The 18,081-nt window shown below is 56.0% G+C and overlaps 1 protein-coding gene across 1 annotated transcript; it reads left to right on the forward strand.

Moving 5' to 3' along the window:
* Window positions 1-138: 138 nt before the first annotated feature.
* TPST2 (tyrosylprotein sulfotransferase 2) lies at window positions 139-16,059 on the forward strand. Its single transcript, XM_066609855.1, has 7 exons — window positions 139-210; window positions 9,585-9,655; window positions 10,577-11,508; window positions 12,242-12,440; window positions 13,152-13,202; window positions 13,996-14,045; window positions 15,600-16,059. Exons 3-6 carry the CDS (start codon window positions 10,664-10,666, stop codon window positions 14,023-14,025), a joined length of 1,125 nt encoding a protein of 374 aa, XP_066465952.1. The 5' UTR covers window positions 139-210; window positions 9,585-9,655; window positions 10,577-10,663; the 3' UTR covers window positions 14,026-14,045; window positions 15,600-16,059.
* The last annotated feature ends 2,022 nt before the right edge of the window (window positions 16,060-18,081 follow it).

The following is an 18,081-nucleotide window of genomic DNA, read 5'->3' on the forward strand; positions in this document are numbered from 1 at the left end:
CGCCTGCTCCTGGGCGAGCGCTCTGTGCATGCTCAGGAGACCTGCTGCCTGCCTGGCCCTCCCTCCACGGCTCTCCCCCTCCCTCCAGCCCGTGACGTCGCGGGGTGGGCGGGCTGACTGGCTGGCTGGCTGGCTGGCTGGGGAGGCCGGGCGGAAAGCGACGCTGCTGCGGCTGGAGGAGGCGCTCGCCCGCTCGCTCGCTCGCCCGCGGTGAGTGGGGGGCTGCAGGGCCGCGCCGCACCCCGGGCTGGTCCCTGCCGCAGGACGGAGAGGTGGGCTGGGCGGGGCGGGGCTGGGCGCGCTCTGGGCGGGGAGGCTGCAGCTGCTGCCCCGGGAGGGACGAGGAGGGCGGGGGCCCAGGCGGGCATCTCCGGGAGCCGGGCAGGGTGTGCCAGGCTGCCGGCGGCCCCAGCCACGCTCACTGGCTGCAGTGGGGCTTGCTTCAGAGTAGACCAGCACGGACATGGCTTCCTGGAGCTGCCCCCCCGCCACGCTCACCTGGGAATCACCCCAGGCTGGCTGGCTGGCTGGCTGGCGTGGGCGGCACCCCCTTCCCTCCCACCTGGCCCTTGGCCTGCAAGAGGGGAAGAGCCCTCTCCTCCGCACTTCCTGTCCTCCTTCTCCCTCTGCCACCCAGGGCTAGGAGGAGAGCTTGGCACATCCGCAGGGAAGCCGCTGGCTGGGCACCGCAGGAAGGGCTGCAGGGCCTCTGCCTGGGCACTGGGGCCACAGAACCCCTGAGGCCGCTGGGCAGGGGCCTGGCCACAGAAGGGCACCTCCAAGGGGAGAGGCCGTGAGCCCCAGCAGGACAGGAGGGCTGCTGGAGACCCAGGCTGGGCTGGTGGTCTTCCTGGAGGCTCTTGGGCTGACCCAGCAGGGCTGTGCTTGCAGGAACCAGGCTCACCCGCCTGCCTGTGGGTATGGCCAGGTATCAGTGGGCTGCCTCCCTGGCTGCTTCCCGTTCTCAGAGCAGCCGGGCAGCAGGACCAGGCCAGTGCTGCACCTGGCTCCATCGGTGGTGCTCAGCTGTTGGGCAGGTTTCGCACAAGCTTCCTGCAGCATCACCAGCACGTGCCCCACGGAAGCGGGGGGGGGGGATAGGACATTTCAAGAGGGCCTGCCGGGGCCTGGTAGGAGCGTGGGGTGATCCTGTGGGCTCAGGCCAGGGGCTGCCTGTTCTGGCTTGGGTCTCCCACAGGGGCCAGCCAGACCTCTGAGAGAGCCCATCAGTGGGGCACGGAGGCCGTGGCCCCCCAGCAGTGGTGACTGAAGGTGTGCTGCCCGCTTCCACCCAGCCGTCGTGCCTAATCACCCCCTGAGAGCCTTGCCACATGGGCAGTGAGTTCCACAAACCAGTCCTGCCTCATCTCCTGCCAGCCAGCTCCATGGGGTGAGCGAGGGAGAGGAAGGAGCTTCTCCCTTCCCCCCCCCCAGCACCGAACCTGGCTTGATAAGCCTCTGTCGTGCCCCCTCCTCGGTGGTCATTTTCCCAAGGTAAAAAGCCGCAGATGTGCCTTTCCTCCTGAGGAGACCGCTCCACCCCCCAGCCGTCCTTTGCTTGCCACTTTGCTGCCCCTTCTCCAGCTTTACCACATCCTGTGTTTTCTTCCGCTCTGGGAAATCCGAATTCGTCCTTTGCTGCTCTCGTTTTGCAGAGAGCCCTTTTCGTAGCGTGAACTGTGCCCGGCCAAATGCTCATAATTGCCATAGAAGTGAAAGGCAGGACTGGAGGCACCAGACCTTCCAGCCAACACAGGGCGACGTATCGCCTGCCTAAACCGTCCTGCTCGTGAACAGTCGTTCGCTTGGGGCTTGCCAAAGACCTGCAGCCTTCATTTCCTCCTCACGACTTGCCTGTGTGAATTTCCACCCACCTGTTGCAATGTAAGCGGATGTGCTGAAGCGGCCTCCGGCTGAGCCTGGCCTTTTGCCCACCCCACGCAGGGTAGTCTGCCCCGACTGGCAGCAGCTCTCCAGGATGTCAACATGGATGTTTCTCTGTCCTTTCTAGAAACGCTTCCCCTTTCCCCTGCTTCGTTGTGAGGTTCTTGTGTTTTGTCAAGTTTGCCTCGTTCCTGTCCAGGCCTTTTGGTTTCCAGGAGCGCACAGCAGCCCCTCTGGCGGCCGGACGTGAGACCACTGTGGGTTCACCTGCTTCTGGAAGAGTCCTGGCTGCCTTGCTACGTGACCTCCTTGTGGTGCTGGGGTTCAGGCGAAAGAGAGTGACGCTTGGATGGAGGGGTCTCGACGCGGGCTGGTGGAGAGCAGGCAGCGGGTTTCTAGGCCGCGCTGGCAGTGGAGCCCGTAGCCCTGGGGTGGTGTGGGCGAACTTCTCCTTTGCCAGCTGCTGAGGGCAGACCTGGGCCTCGACGTGTCGAAACACAGACCTGCCTTGGGGGTGGCTGCTGTTCTGTTGCGGGGGCGGCTTCCTCAGTGCTTGCCTTCCCTTTTGTCTGGCTCGTGCTGCCCGCACTGACTGGCAGTGGCTCTTTGGGGGTCTCAGAATGGAGGCCAGTGGTGGGCAGCAAGGCTGCGGAGGGCTTTGCAGGCTACAGGAGAAGCTGTGGGGGGTGACGTGGTGAGAGCAGCATGAGGACAGACTTCAAAACGTAGGCCATGCTGTGTTGGGTGTGGGGCAGGAAGGCTCCTCCTAAGATAGTCCCACTTTAAAAGTGTGTGGGGGGAGTCTTTCACGCGAATGTGGCCCCTGCTCAGCCAAAAGGCTTGGCACCCCCAGCATGCAGGGAAGTGGCCCACCAGGGAGGCAGCCAGACCCAGACAGCCATGCGCCTCGGTGGGATGATTCTGCCTAGCAGAGACCTCCCCGCATTAGGAGCGGAGCAGCACTGGTGCCTGGCCTGACCTTTCCTTCCCACCCGTGCCGGAGTGACTTGCTGCTGTCCTGCCTGAGCTGTGCCAGGAGGTGACAGAGCGAGCAGCTGAACTGGGCTGAGGCTTTGCTGTCTGCTTCCTGCTTCTGCTCGGAGTCTGGCAGCCGTAGCACCTGCCGAGTGAAGCCAAGGGGGCAGCGGTGGAGATCCAGCCCCGCTCCATGACAGGATGGACCCCGTAGTGAGCTCTTTGGGCGTTTCCTGGAGCTCCATGCACCTCTGGGTCAGTGTGGAACCTCACGCGTGCTTGCCTGGGTCGATCGATGTTCACCCATGTGGACGGAGGAGTGGCGCATGACACGGCTGGCGCCTGTGCTGATGCCAACAGCTGGCAGCATCTATACTGCCAGGCTATGTCCTTGACAGCTGGCATCACGGAAAATCCAATAGCAAACACGACACGGTCGCTTGCATCTGATGGAGGGGCCTTTGCCTGGCCTTGCCTTCCTTCGTAGCTGGGGAGCGAGTGGCGCTTGAACGTCCCTCTGGAGTCAGGGCATCGATTCTGGATGATTTCAAAGCCTGTGTTGTGTGTGGTGCTTTTTGAAGCAGGTGTGCCTGGGGTGGGAGGGAGGCGGTGTTGGTGGTGCAGCTGTTTTGCGGTCTCCAGCTTGTGTCATCGCCACGGTGCCAGGAACTAGAGAAGATTGCTTCACTTCCTCCAGGCATTCGGGAAAAGAAGAGTCCCGCTCCGTCAGGGGGTTGGATGCTGCTGCCTCCGCAGATCTCCCGGGCGCCACTGTGGGTGTATGGGGAGCCGCCTCCAATGGGGACTCTTTGGCTGACAGACCAGAAAGATGACTTTTCCCAACAGCACCAGCCTGGCGGACTGAGCTGCGCCTGGAAAGGCTGGTCTGTCTTAGTTTGATGCAGCAACTGACACACAACGGTTGTCCCCTGTGGGTGGCCTGGCCAGTGCTCTGCTTTGTTCTCCAGATGGGGGCCTGGTTCTGAGGGGTGCTTAGTTCCCTGATAAAGGGGGGGGGGTCGTGACACGTGCCCAGTTCAGCCTATCTCCATATTGCATGCCAGAGTCAGCAGCAAGCGGGAACGGGCCAGTGTAGCCTCACGTGCTTCTCCAACTGGCAGTCATCTTTGCAAGAGCCACCAGAGGCCTGCAGAAAGGTTTTGGGAGCAGAGCCAAGCCCACAAGCAGCCCTTTGACCACCCCTGCTCCAGGGCTTCCGTCCTGCTCCCTACCACCTACGGGCAGGCGCCTGGGGCTGTTGGCAGCTGGTTGCCCAGTCCTCGCTCCCTGGTGTGCCAGTGTGCCCCCTCCAGCCTCCTTCACTCGCTCACTGGGGTTGGTGGTCTGAGGTGCCGGGGAGGGGGCAGGGCGTTGGTCCTGGAGCAGAGGGTGACAAGAGGTGATCTCTGACCCCTTCCTCCTGGTTGGACTCTGTGCCTCCCCCAAGCCTGGCCTTGGGGTCAGCGAAGGTGGGGGAGGGGATGCCACAGCCTGTCCCTGTTGGAGTGAGGAGGGGCCGGGCACTGGAACAGATGAACTGCTTGAGAACAGGGAGTGGAAACTACCAAGTGCATGTTGGGAGGTCCTGTGTCTGCAAACGAACGCACTCGGCTCCTGGAACAGCCCTGCGCCTGCAGCAGCAAGATCAGGCTGTGGTTTCAGTTGCGGGGGGGAGGGGGGTTAAAATAGAATGCAAAAAAGTCACAGGAACTGCAGCTTGTTTCAGTTTCAATGGCCGGGGTGCTTTGTAAGCAGCAGGCTGGTTCTTGGAGTGGTGCCACTCCAGGTCGACCCGATGTACGGCGGCAGTGAAGAAGGCCAGTTCTATGCTTGGGATCATTAGGAAGGGTATTGAGAACAAAACGGCTAATATTATAATGCCGTTGTACAAATCTATGGTAAGGCCACACCTGGAGTATTGTGTCCAGTTCTGGTCGCCGCATCTCAAAAAAGACATAGTGGAAATGGAAAAGGTGCAAAAGAGAGCGACTAAGCTGATTACGGGGCTGGGGCACCTTCCTTATGAGGAAAGGCTACGGCGTTTGGGCCTCTTCAGCCTAGAAAAGAGATGCTTGAGGGGGACATGATTGAGACATACAAAATTATGCAGGGGATGGACAGAGTGGATAGGGAGATGCTCTTTACACTCTCACATAATACCAGAACCTGGGGAAATCCACTAAAATTGAGTGTTGGGAGAGTTAGGACAGACAAAAGAAAATATTTCTTTACTCAGCGCGTGGTCAGTCTGTGGAACTCCTTGCCACAGGATGTGGTGCTGGCGTCTAGCCTAGACGCCTTTAAAAGGGGATTGGACAAGTTTCTGGAGGAAAAATCCATTACGGGTTACAAGCCATGATGTGTATGCGCAACCTCCTGATTTTAGAAATGGGCTATGTCAGAATGCCAGATGCAAGGGAGGGCACCAGGATGCAGGTCTCTTGTTATCTGGTGTGCTCCCTGGGGCATTTGGTGGGCCGCTGTGAGATACAGGAAGCTGGACTAGATGGGCCTATGGCCTGATCCAGTGGGGCTGTTCTTATGTTCTTAACTACAATTCCCAGGAAGCCTTGCAGGTCTCTTGTTATCTGGTGTGCTCCCTGGGGCATTTGGTGGGCCGCTGTGAGATACAGGAAGCTGGACTAGATGGGCCTGTGGCCTGATCCAGTGGGGCTGTTCTTATGTTCTTAACTACAATTCCCAGGAAGCCTTGCAGGTCTCTTGTTATCTGGTGTGCTCCCTGGGGCATTTGGTGGGCCGCTGTGAGATACAGGAAGCTGGACTGGAAGGGCCTATGGCCTGATCCAGCGGGGCTGTTCTTATGTTCTTAACTACAATTCCCAGGAGGCCTTGCAGGTCTCTTGTTATCTGGTGTGCTCCCTGGGGCATTTGGTGGGCCGCTGTGAGATACAGGAAGCTGGACTAGATGGGCCTTTGGCCTGATCCAGCGGGGCTGTTCTTATGTTCTTATGTCAGCATTGACATAAGAGTCAATGCCCAGAGTGCGGCTGTTCTGAACTGGTTCACAGCCAGGCCTGCGGAACCGGGCTGAGGTCCTCCAGATGCCCTGGTCTGCGCTGATCACCACCTGTGGCATCAGCTGGGCTTTCTGCTGCTGGTGTCATCCCCCTGCCCGTCACTAACTTGTGGCCTAAATGCCTGAGAGTTCAGACGCCTTCCTGATGACCAGAGCTCCCCAGGGCAGTGAGCGCTTGGTGGGTGTGGAGCTCCGCAGCCTCTGCTGGGTCACTGCTGATTTGATGTTTGAAAACCTGGCTGAAGAAGTGGTGTGCCTCTTGTTCTGTCCCCTCCCTGGTTGGGCCTTTCCCAGAGCAGTTTGTTGAGGGTCCTCCCCCCCCCTGCCCAGGCCTCTCCTGGCAGCAGGTCTAGGGCATCTTAGCAACCAGCACAAGGGGCTGTTCTAGAACCCACAGACCTCAGACCTCCGGGAAGTGCCAAAGAGCAGCTGCTCAAGGTCAAGGAACAAGAAGCTGTGAGCCCCGGCTGCCCTGCTCTGCAAAGGGAACGGTGTGGTTAAAGGGGACAGTGGGGGACCTGGGTCAGTCACTCTGCCCTGGCAGCTCTCAGGCCATGGCTGGTGGTTTTCCTGGCTAGCCAGTCTGGTGGGAGAAGGGAGTGTTTCTGGTGCTCTTAACTCTCCTGTATTGACTGATTCTCCCCACTAAACACTCCCCATTCTTGGCTCCAAGACCGGGGAAAAAATGGCTGGGGGAGACTGGTTGTGGGGGAGGATTGGCCACTGGGGGAAGGGTCAGCAGCCCCTCTCCTGGCCTGGCCTGATCCTGGCTGTGTTCTTGGAATGCCCCTCCAGAGCCTCACCCCCCCTCTTTGTGTGACTTGCTGTTTCTGTGTCTCCGAAGGAGGAGAGGGCCGGCAGATCTCTCCGGCCAGAGCCTGTGCAGCACATCGGTTTGTATCCAGAGGGAGTGCGGAAGGAGGGTGGCCTTAACCTCCTGTGGCACTCTTGCCATCCTAGGAGCGCCACTTCGCTCCTGGCCCTGAGCAAACATCCTGATCTGTGTCACAGAGTGTTCACAAACACACACCTGTGTTGGTCTGCAGCGAGTCAGTGTTACCGGTCTGCTATTCCACCGGGTCTCTTTGATCAAAGGCAGTTGCAGTGGAAGTGGTCACAATGAGCCTTCTCTTTTAGGTTTTGTGCCCAGCTGCCATGTCTGCAAAAAACATTTCCGGAGGTCTGTCTGTGCGAGTGGCAAAACAGAGGTCATTTTAAAACTGTGCTTAGTTAAGGTATCATAATGCCGTTGTACAAATCTATGGTAAGGCCACACCTTACCATATTATAATGGTATAATAATTAAACAATTATAATATATAAGGTATTATAATGCCGTTGTACAAATCGATGGTAAGGCCACACCTGGAGTATTGTGTCCAGTTCTGGTCGCCGCATCTCAAAAAAGACATAGTGGAAATGGAAAAGGTGCAAAAGAGAGCGACTAAGATGATTACAGGGCTGGGGCACCTTCCTTATGAGGAAAGGCTACGGCGTTTGGGCCTCTTCAGCCTAGAAAAGAGACGCCTGAGGGGGGACATGATTGAGACATACAAAATTATGCAGGGAATGGACAGAGTGGATAGGGAGATGCTCTTTACACTCTCACATAATACCAGAACCAGGGGACATCCACTAAAATTGAGTGTTGGGCGGGTTAGGACAGACAAAAGAAAATATTTCTTTACTCAGCGTGTGGTCGGTCTGTGGAACTCCTTGCCACAGGATGTGGTGCTGGCCTCTAGCCTAGACGCCTTTAAAAGGGGATTGGACAAGTTTCTGGAGGAAAAATCCATTATGGGGTACAAGCCATGATGTTTATGCGCAACCTCCTGATTTTAGAAATGGGTTATGTCAGAATGCCAGATGCAAGGGAGGGCACCAGGATGAGGTCTCTTGTTATCTGGTGTGCTCCCTGGGGCATTTGGTGGGCCGCTGTGAGATACAGGAAGCTGGACTAGATGGGCCTATGGCCTGATCCAGTGGGGCTGTTCTTATGTTCTTATGTTCTTAAGGGTTTGTCTTCCTCCTTCCTCAGTGGTGCACGCTTGTGGTTTCAGTGAACGCGGCCAGCCTGGGTGACGGTCGACGGCCGCTCAGGTTGGCGAAATGCTCAGGCCCCTGCTTGCTAGCGCTTGGCTTCCGGGCTGAGGCCGTGGGGTGCTAAGCCTACAAATCCAAGAGAACTTCCTGCCTTCGGATATCCTGGGATTAGGCAGCTCCTCTAGCAGGAGGGTGTTGCGGCTTTCCGCATTAATGCTTTTTGGAGCAGGCTGATGGGGTGTCGGTCTTGCTTTGCAGGCCTGCGCGTGGTGGGGGAAGGGCTGCTGTTCTTTTCCAGCACACTGGGGTCTAATGAGCGCCTGTTCTGCTGTCAGTCTTGGCAGGTGAGTTTTGTGCTTTGAAAACTGTTGCCTGTCCTTCTGCTTTGGAAGAGAACCACTTCCCTAAAGGAAGGAGCGTGGTGGCCAGTGGTCTCGAGACATGCCTGGATTCGTAGTGGTGCGCTCTGGTGTCGGTGTGATATTCTTGCCGCTCTCACGAGCGTTTTCTGTAGGTCGGGGGCTGAAGCTACAGGGAGCCTCTGCCTGTGCGTTGACAGTCTGGCACTAACTAGTCTGGGGGTAGGAGGTGGCGTCCTGCGCGCAGGGGCACCGAGTGGACTGCAGAAGGGGGTCTGCTGTTCTTTGTGTTGGTGGAAGAGAGACTCTGCCTGTGTCTGGGATGCAGGCGCCCGATGGGTGTCTAGCAGCAGCTGATAGTCTTGTGACGGGCGCATGAGGTTCAGTGCATCAAACCTTGGAAGCGACGCCGCTCTGTGTGTGGCGAGGCTTCCATTGCAGGCAAACGCAGACGTCAGTGGGTGACTGGGCAGCTCCCACAAGCCTGTTTTGCGCCGCGTGGAGGAGAGAACGTAGAAGAGGGACGCATGAACCTCTGGGGAACCTGGCAGGGGAGGTGGTTCCCTGAAGGGCCTCGTGCCGCTCTGTTTGCCTTTGCTTGCAGGACTCCCTGCGTGGCTTGGCTTTGCACAACATGGCTGCTCCTCCGTTGCTGTGGCAACCGGCTGGGAAAGTGGCCAGTGCCGTTGGCTTGCTTGGCTGCCGAAATAAGAGGCTGCTCGTCCCTTGAGAGCGGAGCACTGAAGGAGGGTTCCGTGGTGGAAGGTGGTTCTGGTGGGTCCATCGGAGCCTTCCAAGCGGCTCTCTTTCCCCCCCGGGGCTGTTTCTCCTTCGTTGTCCTTTGTTTGCAGCGGCCAGTGGCTCAGGCCGCAGCCCCAGACTTGCTCTGGTTCAGGGAAAGACCCCCAGAGACGATTCAGTCATTTGACCTTGTGGCAAGCAGGCCTCCGCGTGGCCAGGGCAACCTCTGAGGGCCGGACCCTGTCCCTGTTTACCCCAGAATGGCCGCCTTCGGGAGCCTGGCCTCTGGTGAGACCTGGAGGTGCCTGGCGCTTAGAGGCAAAGAGGCTGTGCCTGTCCACCAGGCCTCAGGAGCCAGGGGAGCTGCACGAGAGTGTGTTTGACTGGGCAGGCAGGTGGGAACTCAGTGGTCCGGCTCTGCGCCCTCCCGGGTGCCCAGGCTCCCCTGCCTTTGTCTCTGTCCCAAGTCGTCTCTTCTTCCTTGCTGTTCCAAGCCGCCCCCCTTGCTAAACAGCTTGCTGACCTTGTGGTTTCCCCCTCCCCAGGATTCGCCCCCCGTCTGGCCTTTCGTGCCAGGAGTGAGCAGCAGGCTTCGAAATGAACTTCCCAGGGCGAGGTGAGTCTCTGGACAGCTATCGGCAATGGGCTGCTGAATATTTGATGGGGCTGTCTGGGCACCCCACACCCAACCCATTTTCTGCCATTAATATTTGATCTCCCTCAAAAGCTGCAAGAAGTTATTAAAATCCTGCTGGTTCTTGACATGAAAGCCCCGCAGAGAGGGAGCCTTGTTGGTGCTTCTTGGAATGCGTCGCCCAGCGGGCAGGCTCTCTGCTGCGAGGAGAGCACAGTGGGTGGCCTTGCCTCCCTGGCACCCTTGGGTGGGGCTGTGGCCGGGCACCCCTCGGCATGCAAGAGGCCCATGTTCCCAGCAGCACTGCCCGCAAAGAAGGAAGCAGTGGCAGAGAGGACCCCTCTCAGCCTGGGACTCTGGAGAGTTGGTGGTGGTCTGAGTTAGTCAGCGGTCTTCAGCTCGTCAGGAACCGAGACCCTCCTCCGGTCCCGGCCTGCAGCTTTGCAGGCCCCGGAGGTCAAGGGGTGGGTCTGACCAGCAAGAACGGCGTATGCAGGAGCAGTGGCAGTTTCTTTTCCCAACCCTCGCTTGCTGCCACTGTGCTGTCCTGCCCCTTCTTTCTTTCTTTCCAGGCCCTCTCTTAGGAGAGGGGAGGAGGAGAGTGGGAATGGGAGGGACCTGCAGAAGGTTGACCAAAGCAGCACCTCTGCGGCCAAGGCTTCAGTGGGCTTGAGCCCCTCCAGAACGGGAGTGGGTCTTGTTCCCTGTGCTTGCACCAGGCTGGAGGGGGAAGCCCTACGCTGGCATGTGGGTGGTTCCTTTCTCCAAACTGGGGCCAGAGGAGAAGCACCTACCAACAATTCCGTTGTTCTGCAGGGCAACAGATGCCCACGCAGGTCACGGCTCCCCCCTGCCCAAGACATTTCCGGCCCTGCGTTGACGCCTCTTGCGTTTTTCTTGCAGGCTGCCCGTGGCTGGACCTCTTGCTGCCTGGATGCTGAGGGCGCCTCCAGCACCTCCTGCTCCGGGGCCCGCGCGGATGGGAAGAGGATGCGGGTGACCATGAGACGGGTGCTCCTGGGGGCGGGCTTTGCCGTCGCCCTGATGGTGTCTGTCCACCTGGGCCAGCAGGTGCTGCAGTGCCAGCAGATCCTGGGCCGGGGAGGCCCCAACTGGCGGGGCCTGATGCGGCCGGAGAACGAGGAGCTGGTGATGCTGGATGCCAACCGGGTGGAGTACCGCTACAGCAAGGAGATGCCCCTGATCTTCATTGGTGGCGTCCCCCGCAGCGGGACCACCCTGATGCGGGCCATGCTGGATGCACACCCGGAAGTGCGCTGCGGGGAGGAGACCCGCATCATCCCGCGGCTGCTGGCCATGCGCCAGGCCTGGTCGAAATCCGGGCGGGAAAAGATGCGCCTGGACGAGGCCGGGGTGACCGACCGGGTGCTGGACGCGGCCATGCAGGCCTTCATCCTGGAAGTGATCGCCAAGCATGGGGAGCCCGCCCGGTACCTCTGCAACAAGGACCCCTTCACCCTCAAGTCCTCCCTCTACCTGTCCCGCCTGTTCCCCAACTCCAAGTTCCTGCTGATGGTGCGTGACGGCCGGGCCTCCGTCCACTCCATGATCACCAGGAAGGTCACCATTGCGGGCTTCGACCTGAGCAGCTACCGGGACTGCCTGACCAAGTGGAACAAGGCCATTGAGGTGATGCACTCTCAGTGCCTGGAGATTGGGCGGTCGCGCTGCCTGCCCGTCTACTACGAGCAGCTGGTGCTGCACCCCAAGAAGTCCATGCAGGCCATCATGGAGTTCCTCGACATCGCCTGGAGCGACGCCGTCCTGCACCACGAGGAGCTGATTGGGAAGCCGGGAGGGGTCTCTCTCTCCAAGTGAGTGGCCCTGAAGAACGGGGCAGGGGGGGGTCTGGCGCTAGCTGCCAGAGAGGGTGGCGGCATCCTTCAGGGACAGGGAGAGGGTGCGTCCGAAGCAGTCTCCCAATGCAGGTGCCAGGTCACTTTGGGTGCCTGTGTATCTAGTTGTGGTGCATGTTTTCAAAGCCACCCGCGACATGGGGAGGCAGAAGGAAAATGGCCCCAGGCTGTGCCGCGTTCTAAGGGTCCTGTGTCAGGAGTCGGAGGGGAAAGGTCACCGTGCACACCAGTGTGTCCTTCCCGCTGTCGGTCCCAGCAAGCAGTCTTTGCGTGGGGGGCCTTTGGACGGCTGTGTGAACCCGTCTGTCTCAAGGGCCTGTCTCAGGCAAATTGCAGATGACCAGCCTCCTCGCACAGCCAGTATTTCAGAGACCTTTGGGGTCTCCAGCCTCAGGTGGCTTGTGAGGAGGGTCTGGAAAGTGGGTCCGCTGACAGTTGTTTGCCCCGACGGCTGCAGTAACCCCTGTCTTTGGAGAAGGAGTGTGTATGAAGAACGTCTGGTGCCAGTGCAGGGTTGGGGGAGAGGTTGGACAGGCCCCATTGCGGTCTCTTGCAGCTGCAGTGCGTACAGAAAGAAGAGGAAGCTCACAGCACCCACTAAGGAACTTGTGTAAAGCTTGAGAAGTGCTGAGCAGGTGAGGAAGTGGTGATCTGCCGCGCCGGCCCTGAACTGCTTCTCCTCCCTCTGCAGGATCGAGCGGTCCACAGACCAGGTGATCAAGCCTGTGAACATGGAGGCGCTGACCAAGTGGCTGGGACACATCCCTGCAGACGTCCTCCAGGACATGGCCCATATCGCCCCCATGCTCGCCAGGCTGGGCTATGACCCCTACGCAAACCCCCCCAAGTATGGGAACCCTGACCCCTTGGTGGTCAACAACACACACCGGGTGAGTGCTCCCGGGTGCTGGGGAAGGGGTGGCAAACCATTTGCTTTCTGACCCCCTGAGTTATGGGACAGAAGCCTGTTTGCCTCCTGGTTGCAGTGCCTTTCTTGTGAGAACTTGATGGGAAAGAAGGAAAAGGAGCGGGGGCTCAGGGTCCAGTGGAGGGCAGGCTCCAAAGGCTGGGAGCAGACCCCACCCCCTTAGACACGCACGTCACCTTGGCCCTTTCGGAGAGGTGTGGAGTGCCTCTTTCCCAGCCACAGTGCTGTGAATGAAGGCCCTTTCCCAGGTTGGCTGCCGTAGATGCAGGTGGCTTTCCTTATCTGAGCTCTGCGTTCCTCCAACAAGGCTTCTGTCTGGTGTCCAGGGACATCTCTTCTGCCCTGCAGTGGCTTTTCCGGTTTCACCAGTAGGGTTTAAAATGGTGATGTACAGCTTTGGTCACCTAATTGCATGAGCTAATCTCCTTTGGTTGCTGCTTAGGACCTAAATTTGTTTTGGATGAGGCCTTTGTTTCATTTTGAAACGCATCAGCAGAGTTGGTAACTTGGACAGCAAGCTTTCAGGCTGCACAGAGCTCTTGTTCAGATGTGGCTTGCCCTCCTCTTTTACCGTCTCAGTGGTGGAATCTGGGATTCTGGGAGGTGGGCAAATCAGTGGAGTGAAGGAGTTGGGGGTGGACACGTGCCCTAATCCTGTGTTGTCTTCACTCAGGTTCTAAAAGGGGATTTTAAGACACCTGCCAATCTGAAAGGACACCTTCAGGTGAGAATCTCCCCAGCCATGTCGTGCCTTTCCCTGCTGTCCCCACATAGGGCTGGAGATATGTTCCTAATTGTGAGGAATCCCAATCAAACACTTCAGCAACCAGGCACCTTTCACCCTCTGCTGTCCTCCTTTATGGAGTGGCTGCTTCCTGTGGAGACCTTGCACATTTCCTTAATGACTCAGGGCGCAATCCTATCCAATTTTCCAGTGCAGCTGTGCCAATGGGGTGTGTACTGCATCCTGTTCTGGGGAGGCAGTCACATAGGCCTCTTCAAGATATGGGAAAAATTTTTTCCCTTACCTCCGGACTGCATTGCCACTGCACTGGTGCTCCAAAGTTGGATAGGATTGGGCCCTCAGCCATTGTTACCTGGATAGTTGTCTGGATGTTGATGCTGAGAGCAGAATTTCCTTAACACCTTAAAACGCTTTCAAGGTACAGTGCTTTGGACAGAGAAATAATCTCCTCATGATAGCTTTGCCCTGTAGTAGGTTTGTGACAAAGCTGCCTTGTGGAAGGTGCCCCCTAATTGTCAGGATTATAATCCCCCCATAATGCCAAGCCCCTGATTCTGTCTGGGAAACCAGGCCTGTCTGCAAACTGAAAATAGGATTATTCTAGTAGTATTTTTGTTTGTGCTTTAATTAAAATCAAAAGACAAAAAAAACAACCCACACACCAATATAGTAACAGTGTTTTCTCCCTGACCTAGTTTAGAAAGACGGAGTTGCAAACCTGCAGGGACAGCAAATAAGATCCTAATTCTTGTGTGTGTTTGGGCTCTTCTAGGGGACTCAGAATACTACTGCTTTTCACTGATGAAGGCTGGTGACTTCCAGGTATGTAGTTTTCACACAAGTAAATATCCCAACACGGTGGTGGTGTCTTAAAAAAAGGTGTATTCCATATTTCTCCAAAGATCGAAGGTTGCTTACAATATTTAGTACTTTTAAAAGTAAAATTAAAAGAACAGTATTGATAACTGTTTGTGCCCCCTCCCTGCCCACAGTTCTCTCACAGGCCTGGTGCCGAGCTGATAAGCCTGCTCGGCTCTTGCCGTGTCCTGTGTGCAGTGCTGTGTCCCAGTGTGAGTAAGACTCGAAGTGTTTTGTCACCTGCCTTGAAACGTGGGCCCTACTTGAGCTCCTATTGCTCAATTTGCTTTACTGTGCTGGAAATGGCAGTGGGAAGCTGCTAACTGTGAAGGGAATTTGGGGGGGTGGGGTGGAGGTCATTTCCTTCATCAGTTTTGTAAAATGGAACTATGGGCCCAATCCTATCCCGCTTTCCAGTGCCGAAGCAGCCAAGCTAACAGGATGTGCACTGCATCCTGTAGTGGGACTGTCATGTAGGCCTCCTCAAGGTAAGGGAATGTTTGTTCCTTTATCTTGGGGCTGCATTGTGGCTGCATCGCCACTGGGCAGTTGGATAGGATTGGGCCCCAAGTCTGCGTGCCTGATTAATGATACACGCATGATTAATCAGTTAGATCAATAGTTCTCAAATGTTTTAGGGTACAATCCTAACCAGATCTGCTCAGAAGTAAGTCCTATTTTGTTCAGTGGGGCTTACTCTCAGGAAAGTGTGGTTAGGATTGCAGCCTTAGAAGCCCAGAGGCTACTGTATGATTTACAAATGCCATTTGGCAGCAGTGCCCCCCCCCCCCAAGTAGCAGCCTGTTTACCCTTGATGCACAGAGCCTGAACTGCCCTGTCAGTTTCGTGAACCAACAAAAATGGGGTCATAAACCACTGGTTGGATCCCAGGCCCTGCAGTGCGAGAACTGCTGAGTTAGAGGAACTGATCAAAAGCGCAATCCTGTGCATGTTTGTTCGGAAGCAAGTCCCATTGTTTCCAGTGGGACTTGCCTCCAGGTAAGTGTGTTTTAGGATTGCAGCCCAAATTCCTGCCCAAGGGGCACAAGAGACACGGGGCTCTTTGGTTGTGACTCCACTGCTCTGCTCTTCCCACCTTTGTCACAGTTGATGGTGCCGTCTGCAGGACATTTCTAGATCTTGCATTCATCCAGTATTTATGACTTGGCATTCTCATCAACAGCCCGGGGTTCTTGCCTCTAGCCCTTTGAAAATGCCCACCATAGTTGTGGGTGAAACATGAGGAAATAAAAATCTTCATAGACTGTGGCTAACAAGCCCAAATATTTCTCACTACAACACTAACAGTACTGGCCATGAAAGCTAGTATTCTCAGCAATGTATGTATGAGAATGAGAATTCTCAGCAATTCTCAGAAAGTATGTGTTCTCAGCAATGTTTGTAAACTGCTTTGATCACTTGGAAAAAGCGGTCTAGAAAGGTAACTAAAGAAGTCGGCGGACAGGACACGTCAACCATGCATTTAACTGTTCCCGCCTTCCTCTCCCCACCTCTTAGGTGCAAATATTCTTCCTGTTGCTGTGAAGAGAAGAGGATTTGCTGATTGCGACAGTGAAAATCCATTATCCAAGCATATTGCTTGTTACTGATATTGCCAAATCAGGTGCCCTCTGTGACTCACGTCCTGTCTTGTTTGCGAAGCTCTGCTGGCTTCCCACATCCGAGGAGGAGACGTGCACCTTGTTGGACAGTCCGTGGGGAAAGGGCGAAGTCGGTGGGGAAGGAGACCTCCGTGTGTGGTGGTGAAGATTTTAGACCTGTTGGACTGACTGGCAACCTGTTTGAAATTGTCTTGTAATTTTTGCACTCTAATTTGCAGACCTCAAGTAGCTCTATTAGAACAGTCTTGGCAGAGCCCTTTTGTCTTACAGGTCTTTTGTCTTACAGGTGACAATCTGAACTGTGGCCTCCTCTCACTCTTTTTAATTTACAAGATTCTATTTAAGAATTAATATATGAGGCTGTCTCCTTCACTTCGGGCCGTGCTTCATTTCACAGCGGTTGTGTGGTTTTGCGGTGTATAAAACCAATCCCGTGGTGTTGGCGGTGACCCAAATGCCACTCATTGCAAAGGGGACCACCCTGGCTACAGCCTCAGGATTTTTTTTTTATAACGTCGATAAAGAGAGAATGTGTGGACACCTGTGCAGGTGTGGCAAATGGCACATTGATTGATTGGAAGGTGGCCCATTGCTGCAGGATGTTGTGACTTCCTCATAGCAAAAAATTTGTCTGTGGGACTGGTTGCCACAAGCTGCAGCGATGCCTACTAACTTTGGAGTAAGCTGGGGGGCTCCCTCTTTGCTTGTGCTAGGGCCAGACTTGGCAGCCACCACTGCCCCCCCCAAGAATGCCTGACAGAGAGAGAATCATTGATGGCCTCCCTGTCTTTTCTGTGGCAAACTCTCCCACATAAGAACAGCTCTGCTGGATCAGGCCATAGGCCCATCTAGTCCAGCTTCCTGTTATCTCACAGCGGCCCCTCAAATGGGCCCACCTCAACCCCTCTGTCATGTGGAGCCTGGGACTAGCAAGACTTTGAGTTCAAACCACTGTAGGCAGGCAGCAAGTCACAATATGAGATAATAGAGTATATGTAATAAAAATAAGGTTTTTTTTTAAACTATCAGAAGGGTTATGGCTGAGGGGGGAGGAATAAAACAAGCAGGCTTGGAAAGGTGGGGGGGAAAAAGAAGCAGTTATGATCAAACTTAAAAGCAAAAGAATTCCTGATGCATCTAAATCCCACCTGTTCCTGTCTGGTACTTTTTGCAAGGTTATACACATGCTTTCTTGAAGGGAGAGAAAGTGCAGGTGAGCACTCTTGGCCCTGACCTTAAGAAGCCTCCGGTAACCAGGCACTAATGCACACCTGCGTGTCCCTTCCTGCCCTCTGATCTTGCATGGCGAAGTCAGATACTCACTCAGCTGGCATGTGTCAATGCCAGTAAGCAGCCTGGCTAGGACCACTTGTTCTTGGGGAAGCCATAGCTAGAGATGAAATCCACAAAATGACTGTTTGTTGGGCCTTCCACTGGTGCTGTTTTTCAAGCCACCTTCCTGTGGACCCCTATGCTAAAAGGGGGAAGATGGAGGGGGGATAAGGAGAGCTCATTCATCACAAGCTTGGATGACCTGAAGTGCAGATTGGAGGAGTCTGATGGCTGTGTGGCAGCGCCAGGCTCTGAGGCAGTTGTTAGCATCACATTGGAAGCACACCTGACTGGGCAAACAGCACTTCACTGATGTTGTGAAACCCCCTCACGCAGTGGCCCCCAAACGTTTTTGACCGGTGGCTCCGTTGTACTAAAGGGACCCGGAAGCCCCATTTTTGTCGCTTGGTAACACTACCAGGGCCACTTTCTACAACGCTGGATTTGTCTGGTTAGCACTTGGTCCCATCAAACCCCACTGACATAGCAGGGTTTCTTCTAAAGAATTTTACTATAGACTTTACAACAGTGAGCTAAGTGTTACACCGTCTCTACAAGAGGTTTGCTCCTCGGTGGGGCTTTCCAGATAGCCTTCAGGAAATGCTTCTCATGTACCTCAGCCCTTCCTAACCATCTGCTTTTCCCCAGAGCCCCTGTCTCTCCCCCCCCCACACATTCTTTTCCAATTGCCTCTTTCAAGTGCTTTTCCCCAACTGCCCTCCGTCTGCACAAAGTCCTCCTTTCCTAGGATGACCCCCTGCTTCTCCCATCCTTTCCTGCTTCTTGGGTGGCAGCATCGATGTTGTCCCCCATCGTCCCCTGGCGCCAGAGTGGACAATGCAGATCAAACCCAGTTTCTCCACCACAAAATCAATTCCCTCCACGGCTCCCGTGCGCTGCTGGGCCCTTGGCCGTGGCTCCCCATTAGGGCTACAGCCCAGACATCAGTGGTGCCCCAACGTTTTAGCATCAGGACCCACCACATGCCTCAGTGGCTATAAAGGTTATTTGGCCATAAGGCTCCGCCCCTTGATGCACAGTCTAAT

Source organism: Tiliqua scincoides, chromosome 14, assembly GCF_035046505.1.
Source record: "Tiliqua scincoides isolate rTilSci1 chromosome 14, rTilSci1.hap2, whole genome shotgun sequence".
NCBI classification, from domain to species: Eukaryota; Metazoa; Chordata; class Lepidosauria; order Squamata; family Scincidae; genus Tiliqua; species Tiliqua scincoides.